Raw genomic sequence first — 10,269 nt, forward strand, 5'->3', positions numbered from 1 at the left:
TATTTATAGGAAATCTTTACAAATAATCCAAAAATAAAATACATCATTACCTACATCATCACACACTAATTTTCAATATTTACAACTCTTATTTTCAACATTCAAATATTCAACATTCAAATATTCAATACTCACATTTTAAATATATTTTTCAACACTCCCCCTTGTGATGATGATCATAATGATTGTCTTCATTACGTGTTTTTATACTGCCTCGTTAAAAACCTTACTAGGAAAAACTCATTGGGATAAAAACCATAGTAAGGGAAAAAGAGTGCAGTCACGTAAACTCCCCCTCATGTTGACACGAACAATTCTTCACAAATTTCGTAGATTGCGCATCCCAATATTATATATGTGCTTTCTGAATATTGACGTAGGAAGTGCCTTTGTGAAGAGATCTGATGAGTTTTCACTTGATTGAATGTGACGAACATCAATACATCTATTCTTCTCAAGCTCCTTGGTGAATGCGAAGAACTTAGGAGGAATATGTTAGTTCTGTCGCTTTTTATGTATCCTTCTTTCATTTGAGCAACACATGCAGCATTATCTTCATATAGTATCACAGGCTTCTCATCAGATGATAATCCGCATGAAATTTGGATATGTTGGGTCATTGATTTTAACCACACACATTCACGACTTGCTTCATGTAGTGCAATAATCTCGGCATGATTTGATGAAGTTGTTACGAGCGTTTGTTTCTGAGAACGCCAAGATATTGCAGTGCCTCCACGAGTAAATATATATCCAGTTTGGGAACGTGCCTTGTGTGGATCAGATAAGTATCCAGCATCAGCATAACCAATTATACTTGGATTAGCATCTTTTGAATACAAAAGTCCCAAGTCTGTCGTTCCTCGTAGATAACGGAATATATGTTTAATTCCGTTCCAGTGTCTCTTTGTTGGATATGTGCTAAATCTTGCCAACAGATTCACGGCAAAAGATATATCAGGCCTTGTACAATTTGTAAGGTACATAAGGGCACCGATGGCACTTAGATATGGTACTTCTGGACCAAGAATATCTTCATCATCTTCACATGGACGGAATGGATCCTTTTCTATGTTTAATGATCTAACAGCCATTGGAGTACTTAAAGGATTTGCTTTATCCATATTAAAACGTTTAAGGATCTTTTCTGTATAATTTGTCTGGTGAACAAACATTCCACATTCTTTTTGTTCAATTTGTAAACCCAGACAATACTTGGTTTTTCCAAGATCCTTCATTTCAAATTCTTCCTTCAAGTATGACACAACTTCTTGAATTTCTTTATTCGTTCCAATGATGTTTAAATCATCAACATATACAGCAATAATTACGCATCTGGATGTTGTTTTCTTAATGAAAACACAAGGGCATATTGAATTATTTACATATCCCTTTTTCATCAAGTGATCACTTAGTCGATTATACCACATTCGACCTGATTGCTTTAACCCATATAATGATCTTTGTAATTTCACAGAATAACATTCCCTGGGTTTTGAACTTTGTGCTTCAAGCATCTTAAATCCTTCAGGGATTTTCATATATATATTACTATCAAGTGATCCATATAAGTAAGCTGTAACAACATCCATAAGACGCATTTCTAAATTTTCAGATACCGCCAAGCTAATCAAATACCGAAACGTAATTGCATCCATCACAGGAGAATACGTTTCTTCATAATCAATTCCAGGCCTTTGAGAAAAACCTTGTGCAACAAGTCGAGCTTTATATCTTACTATTTCATTTTTCTCATTTCGCTTTCGAATAAAAACCCATTTGTATCCAACAGGTTTTACACCTTCAGGTGTAAGGACTATAGGTCAAAAAACATTACGTTTATTTAGCGAATTTAATTCAACCTGGATGGCATCTTTCCATTTTATCCAATCCTGCCGATTTTTACATTCACCAAAAGATTTTGGTTCATGATCTTCGTTATCATTTATGATGTCGATTGCCACATTATAAGAAAATATATCATCAATTTCATCTATATCTTTTCGGTTCCATATTTTTCCAGTATTAATATAATTGATAGAGATTTCATGATTCTCGTCAGTTTGTGGTTCTGACAGAACATTTTCATCATCATGTGTTTCTTCAGGAACACCATTCTCTATTTTGTGATCATCATGTGTTTCTTCAGAAACGTCATTCTTTATTTTGTGATTATCGTGTTTCTCTATGAATTTTCTTTTTCGAGGATTTTTATCCTTGGAACCGACTGGCCTTCCACGCTTCAGGCGTTTAATGACATCATGAGTATCTTCCATTTGTTTCTTTGGAATTTCAATTCGAGCAGGGGCATTTGCAGCATGTATATATGATTTAGTTACCCCTTTTGTGTCTGCAAATGCATCTGGTATTTGATTTGCTATTCTTTGCAAGTGTACAATTTGTTGTACATCTTTTTCACATTGTTTTGTTCTTGGATCCAGATGTAACAATGATGATGCATGCCATGTAATTTCTTTTTCGGTATGTTTCTGTTCTCCCCTAACATTGGGAAGATTTCCTCATTAAAATGACAATCAGCAAAACGTGCTGTGAACACGTCGCATGTCTGAGGTTCAAGATATCGAATGATTGATGGACTATCATAACCGATATAAATTCCAACCTTTCTTTGAGGTCCCATTTTCTTTCGTTGCGGTGGTGCAATAGGCACATACACCATACATCCAAAAATTCTCAGATGAGAAATGTCTGGTTCTTTACCAAATGCAAGCTGCAATGGGGAGTATTTATGATATGCACTTGGTCTGATGCGAATTAATGAAGCAGCGTGTAAAATTGCATGTCCCCATATAGAAATAGGGAGCTTTGTTTTCATAATCATTGGTCTAGCAATCATTTGCAGACGTTTAATCAATGATTCAGCCAATCCATTCTATGTATGTACATGAGCAACAGGATGCTCAACAATGATTCCCATAGACATACAATAATCATTGAAAGTTTGGGAAGTAAATTCACCAGCATTATCAAGTCTAATTTTCTTGATTGTATAATCGGGAAATTGATTCCTCAATTTTATTATTTGAGCAAGTAATCTTGCAAATGCAACATTTCGAGTTGATAATAAACATACATGTGACCATCTGCTGGAGGCATCAATCAATACCATAAAGTATCTGAATGATCCACATGGTGGATGGATTGGTCCACAAATATCACCCTGAATACGTTCAAGAAACATTGGTGATTCAGTTTGGATTTTGACTGGTGATGGTCTTATAATAAGTTTTCCAAGAGAACATGCTTTACATTGAAACTTATTATTCTGAAAGATCTTCTGGTCTTTCAGTGGATGACCATGTGTATTTTCTATAATTCTTCGCATCATTGTTGAACCAGGATGTCCCAATCGATCATGCCAATTGGTTAATATCGAAGAATTATCAACTACCATGTTTGATTCAATGGGACTTATATGTGTATAATGCAATCCAGTAGGGAGCATTGGTAGTTTTTCAATCACATATTTCTTTCCTGATTTATATGTGATAAGACACATATATTTCTCATTCCCTTCATTCATTGTTTGAGTATCATACACATGGGAATATATATCATTAAAACTCAACAAATTTCTTTTCGATTGTGGTGAATATAAAGCATCATTGATCAAAAATTTTGTACCATTAGGTAACAAAAATTGTGCTTTACCACATCCTTTAATCAAGTCTACAGGACCTGATATTGTATTCACCGTTGTTTTTGTTGGTTTTATTTCCAAGAAATATCTTTTATCTCGGAGGATAGTGTGCGTTGTACCACTATCGGGTATGCAAACTTCAACTTTGCTCATAGCATTTTCCATATTTGAACTTCAAAAAAATATGTAATGAAATAAATTACTTGCAATATATATTTAAATATAACACAAATCATAATTATACAATAAAACATTATTCTATGAATACCTGAAAAATAGATTATTGTACATTTATATTCTACCATTATATTGTTCATTTTCAGAGAAATCGTTGAGAAAATCTGCAGCATCAATATTGTTCATTTCTATCCCACCAACATATTGATCATTTCCAGAGAAATCATTCATAAAATCACCAGCATCAAAATGAGTTGAATCACTCAAACGGTCACTGCGTTCAGTGAAGTTGGTCTCCTTTTCTTTCCCCTTTAATGATTCTTTATAAAGTTTACAAAGGTGCTCAGGGGCTCGACAAACTTTGGACCAATGTCCTGGAGTACCACATCTGTAACAAGAACTTTCATATCTTTTTGAGTGCTTCTCATTAACACTTGTATTCTCATGATGCCTTTTCTGTGGATGGTTTGGGACGTTCTTTTGATATGAGTTATAAAAATAACTATCTCGATTATTTTCAAAACCACGGCCTTGACCACGACCACGGCCAATTCCACGTCCACGTCCACGTCCACGACCTCGACCTCGACCTCGACCAAAACCTTGTCTTTGAATTTGATTTTGGTTTCCAGGTTTAAATTCATTTTTACTTACAGCATTTACTTCTGGAAATGCTGTTGATCCAGTGGGTCGGGACTGATGATTTCTCATTAATAGCTCGTTGTTTTTTTCCGCCACAAGAAGACAGGCGATGAGTTCAGAATATCTCGCGAATCCACGTACTCTATATTGTTGCTGTAGAGTAATATTTGATGCATGAAACGTGGAAAATGTTTTTTCAAGCATCTCAGATTCTGTGACCTCATGTCCACAAAATTTTAATTGCGAGATTATTCTATACATCGCCGAATTGTAATCACTGACTTTTTTAAAGTCTTGGAATCTCAATGTATTCCATTCATCCCGGGCGGTCGGAAGTATAACTTCTCTTATATGTTCGAATCTTTCTTTTAATCCCTTCCACAAAGCCATGGGATTTTTTTCAGTCAGATATTCACATTTCAATCCATCGTCGAGATGTCGACGCAAAAATATCATGGCTCTTGCCTTTTCTTGTGACGTGCATATGCCATTTTCTTTAATGGTCTCGCTTAGACCCAATGACTCAAGATGCATTTCTACATCTAGAGTCCATGGCATATAATTCTTTCCCGTGATGTCGAGCGCAACAAATTCGAGCTTTGTTAAATTTGACATGGTGGTACTAAAAAAAATTATGATGCATTTTATTAGTTAATAATTATTGCAATACAAAGTAACGGATAAACAACAAGTACAAGTATTTGTAAAAATAAAGAAAACGCACGAGGAGGATATTCTCCGATAAATAAAAGACTCGTGAGTATGATAACCAAAATAATTAAAAATATCCTTAAGAAAGCCATCTTCTTTTTTCTTCGAAAAATTTGATGATGAATAATTTTTAGAGAAAAAAAGAAAGTTGGAGTGATGGAATGTGTTTGTGAGATCATATTTATAGGGCAAAAACTAGCCGTTTTTTACCATTTATGACCGTTGGGGTACAAAAAAAAATAAAGGTATGTATTTGTATAATTTTATGGTAATAATATGATATATATAATATTAGACATGTTTAAATAATTATGTATATCATATCATAATATTATAATGAGTGTCATAATTTATTTTGTTTAAAAACCTTATAGGCTTTTATACTTGTCGTATCCCTTACCGGGAGTGTGGGATGTCGTCTTAACATCCTCCCAGGATTTATAACAAGTTTATGAAAAATTTATTTTTATTATTTCTAATAATAACATTATATTGTATATTAAATAAATACACAATAAATAAATAACAGTAAAATAAATATAATTATTTTGTTACCTTTTTCTTCTGTTTGGAGCTTGGAAAAGTATGTAGGACTTTTAGAGCTTCGTGCTGATAACGTGTTGTGAAAAAGTAAAAATTTATGGTAAAAAGTAAAAATCTCAAACTCTCAAAATTTACCAAACTACACACTTTATAATATTTTTCTCTCTACTCAATTGTGATTTTCTTCACAAATGAGAGATCTATTTATAGGAAATCTTTACAAATAATCCAAAAATAAAATACATCATTACCTACATCATCACACACTAATTTTCAATATTTACAACTCTTATTTTCAACATTCAAATATTCAACATTCAAATATTCAATACTCACATTTTAAATATATTTTTCAACAAATTTTACTATAAGTCATGTGATTTAATCAATTATTCCATCCTAGTACTGTAGGTCATGTGATTTAAATTTTACCACCCGCGCGTTACAACTTTTTTTATTAATACGATAAATATTTAATATTATCATCATAATAAAGATTACGTGTTCAATTATAATACACATGTGGTTGGTGCACTTTTTGAGAAAACAATCGGTAATCAAGGAATAACATTTTACTTTTATTAAAAGAGTGATAAAAAAAAATATGATATTTGATTGTTTGTGCGATTAAAAAATTTTAAGTTACGTCGTATTTTTTTTAACAGTTGATTTAAAATGCCGCTTACATCCACGCATGCATTTACTCTACCAAGCCAAAAGCATCTCCCAAAAAGTCCTAGCCCATGAAAGAAGACTAGTGTCCTACATGGTGATAGTGGGAAAGGTTCGCTCAAAATTTATTGCAAAATCTTAAATTCCTCAACTGTCGTGTTTACTCCAGTACTGCTGCAAGGCCTCGAGTTCTTCACTTCAATCTTGTCATTGGCGGGTAAGAATGACAGGTTAATATAATATATATATATTATTTTATGGGATCGGATTTTTTCATTATTACATGAAATCGAGCTCAGATGTTCTCAAACTGTTGGGTGATTTTAATTTGTACAACTGTTACACAAGTGAGACACGACTTTAAGTCAAATTTTTTATCCTGTAAATATGTGACATAGGTGGGACCTGCTAACTTTAATTGAGTTCCCCACTTGATAACTCTCTTTTCTATAAATTTTCATCAATTTGCAAATGCATTATTAGGTAAGGAAAAGAAAGAAAAGGGAAAGGAGAGAAAGATGGCTGAGGGAAGAGGCAGTGCAGTGATCCTTGCGGCGGTGGTGATGGTGCTTACAGCAGTTTTTATCCACGGCGGAGTGGCTGAAGCCGCCACTTACACCGTGGGAGATGGCGGCGGTTGGTCCTTCTACGTGTCTGACTGGCCCAAAGGCAAGCGCTTCGTTGCTGGTGATGTACTAGGTGAGCATAAAATGTAGTAAAAGTAGATGCATATAAAGGAATCCAATTTTATATGTTTGAAGCTATTTTTGTATTTTCTAAAATACGTTTTTTTCATATGTTCAATGAATCCAATTTTTCATCCTCTTTCTATATTTTTTTCCTTAAAATAAACCTATTATGATATCTTGTATATTATATTAGTATCTTAATATTTTTTTTTGAAAGTATAGTATCTTAATATATTAATATATGTTAATGAAATGTTTTTATTTTTAAATAAAGAAAATATTAAAGGTGTGTATACGAACCTTCTTGATCATATTCGAGATAATGGTATGTGATATTAAAAAATAATTAAAAATTATCTAAAAATACAGTAATAAAGTTTCCTATAATTGTAAATATATTATAGATAGCCCAAAGCCCTCAAATCTCTCAATGACATATTTGTATGCATGATTTTGCTCTCTTTCTAACTTGTCGACATTTTAGTTGTCTTATGCTGAAACCACCTTTGTATTATATTAAGATTAGAGCTGACTTATATGTACAGAACAACTAATTGTAGAACCAATTTCCGAATATTTCTTAAATGTTTCCTGAATTTCTAAATATTTTTTTATTTTTTATTAAAAAAGAATCCGCATAGAATTGAAACAACAACCTCCTGCTAGATTTCAACTGATTAGCCAATGATATGATCAGATATTGAAGATACACAAACAGTAATCTGAACATGTCGATCGATTTTGCAGTGTTCAACTACAATCCAAGCTACCACAATGTGGTGAAAGTGAACGGGGCCGGATGCACAGCTCCTGCTGGAGCCAAAGTTTATCAATCGGGGAGAGATCAGATCAGACTCGTGAAGGGGCAAAACTATTTCATTTGCAGTATTCCGGGGCATTGCGAAGCACAGATGAAGATTGCCGTGAATGCTGCGTAAAATTGTACATTTGTGTGTGCTAATACTTCTTCCGAGTTGTAATCTTACGAATTTATAAATAAATTTGCTTTTATATCATGTATTATCAAATGAACTATTTGAAAATTAGCTACTGATCGAATTTATTTATAAATAAAATTCAAAAACTTTTAACATTTAATTATACAAAATCATTTGAAATATGATGTACTTGTGTGCTTCATTCGACACTGATGAATAAATATAAAATTTTAATACTATAAGATATTGAATTTTTTTGGGTTAAATTACAGATGTTATTCGGTTACTTTCTATGAGTTTCAGCCTTTTGAACATTGGGTTTTAATATGATATTAGAAACCGAGGACTAAAGTTCAAGAGTTTTTGGTGCATAAATATAAAAAAAAAAGGGGGGAAATTGAGATTTTAGTCATACAACATTTTAATTTGTCAAAATTTGGTTTCATAATGGATTTTGGATTTTTTTGTCTTTTTTATGACAGAAACTACTTAATACATAAAATATTGTTTATTTAACACATATTTCCTCATACATGACTCATATGGTGCAAATAATGCTAATGTTACACAAATTAAAATACATCTAAATAAAAATAAAGAGAAAAAATATATTACACCTAATATTTCGAAATTGGAGGAAAAATTTTATATTGTGCTTAGTTAGATTTTAATATATGTAATATATGTTTTATTATCGTCACATGATCTATGTAAGAGAACATCAATGTTAAGTTACTAGATGAAAATCAAACTTAGACAAGAAACAAAATTATAATTCAAAACACTCGAACTTTTATTATTTTCGATTCGAACTGAGGCTCGAGTTCGAATCGAATTCGAACTCGAATAATATTATATATTTAAAGTTCGCGAACAATCGTACAATATAATTTTAGCTCGAATTCGATTCGAAAAATATTCGAACATGTTAGAGTTCGGCTCGAATTCGAACCAAATATTATTCGAACCGGCTCGAAAAATTCATGAACGTGTTCGGTTCGTTTACACCCCTAATTGGATCTCTTAGTTACTAATATTAAAATAATATAAATATCATAAAAATTTATATTTTCTATTTGAACTAATCATTTTGTGAATTAGATTTTAAATATATTTAATTTGTAACCACAATTACGTCACAAATTGATCATCTGCTTTTCATTAGACTAAAAATATAGTTGTTAACCAAAGTACAAATTTATTTCCATATATTCATAACAACCGAATGCACCTACTTGGATGCTAATGTGTCATGCTGTTAGGACCATGATTTTAGGAGAGTTGTGTTTCTATCTGCTAGTGTTATATCATATCTCTTAGAAATCAATCTTACTATTTCTTTATTGACAGTCATGTTCTAGCAGAGACAATACTACTCGTTAAAATCTGACATCACACTTTTACGACTCCCCAAACCAACCAGATAAAGTGGTGTACATTAGTAGTTTGACACAAGAGAACTTCTCGAGATGTCACTCATTCTAATATTGCTCTCACTCATTCACGGTTAACCAATAAAATATATGCTCATGCAACGCGTGTCCATTTAAAGCTCGTATTATTGAAGCTCCCATCTACTCGTTTGATCCAAGGTGTTAAATTCTAATAACTCGGTTACCAAATGTGTAGAACCCAAAATCAGTTCACGTAAAATCATGCATTTATTAAATTGTTAAATTATTTATTCAATTTTAAAATGATTTTTAAGGATGCATGATTGATGATTTGTATTATTTTAAATTATTACATGTTTATTTGATGCATGTTAAAACGTTTTCTTGCATTTTATGTTTCATGCGAATATTCGATACGAGATTGTGAAAAAAGACCGGTGACGATTTAGGCGATTTATGAATATGGTGGTATTTTATTTCAAGTCAAAAAATTGGTATTTTAATGATTTATAAAATTTTAAGCATTTTAAAACCTAATTTAATTTATTAGGTGTTTTTAAGATTTTAAATTTTTCAAAAATATTAGTTTGAATTTGGGAATTTTAATCTTGAAATTTGGTACTTGGTTATTTTATTAAACCTTTGAGTGAGATTGAATAATTATATTAATATTATTTTATCACTAATTAGTTAATTCAGAAATTTTTTTACCTAATCTAATCCCCACACACGCACACGCACACGCACAACACACACGTTGAGTTAGAAAGGAAAAGCTAAGGTTCTTGACCTTTTTCTTTCAGCAGCAGCATCCAACCCCTTTTCCTTGCAAATTTCTGGAG

At 32.1% G+C, this 10,269-nt stretch overlaps 1 protein-coding gene across 1 annotated transcript; it reads left to right on the plus strand.

Moving 5' to 3' along the window:
• Positions 1 to 6,877: 6,877 nt before the first annotated feature.
• On the plus strand, positions 6,878 to 8,150 carry LOC142518440 (basic blue protein-like). The gene is made up of 2 exons (XM_075621232.1): positions 6,878 to 7,105; positions 7,843 to 8,150. Exons 1-2 carry the CDS (start codon positions 6,925 to 6,927, stop codon positions 8,031 to 8,033), a joined length of 372 nt encoding a protein of 123 aa, XP_075477347.1. The 5' UTR covers positions 6,878 to 6,924; the 3' UTR covers positions 8,034 to 8,150.
• Positions 8,151 to 10,269: the final 2,119 nt, after the last annotated feature.

Source organism: Primulina tabacum, chromosome 1 (genome assembly GCF_025594145.1).
Source record: "Primulina tabacum isolate GXHZ01 chromosome 1, ASM2559414v2, whole genome shotgun sequence".
In the NCBI taxonomy this organism is placed as follows: Eukaryota; Viridiplantae; Streptophyta; class Magnoliopsida; order Lamiales; family Gesneriaceae; genus Primulina; species Primulina tabacum.

Excerpts from the sequence above, each read along its gene's own strand:
- LOC142518440 (XM_075621232.1), top strand. The coding sequence starts at position 6,925 with ATGGCTGAGGGAAGAGGCAGTGCAGTGATCCTTGCGGCGGTGGTGATG. Across the intron at positions 7,106-7,842 it reads CGTTGCTGGTGATGTACTAG|TGTTCAACTACAATCCAAGC; the intron begins GTGAGCATAAAA and ends TCGATTTTGCAG.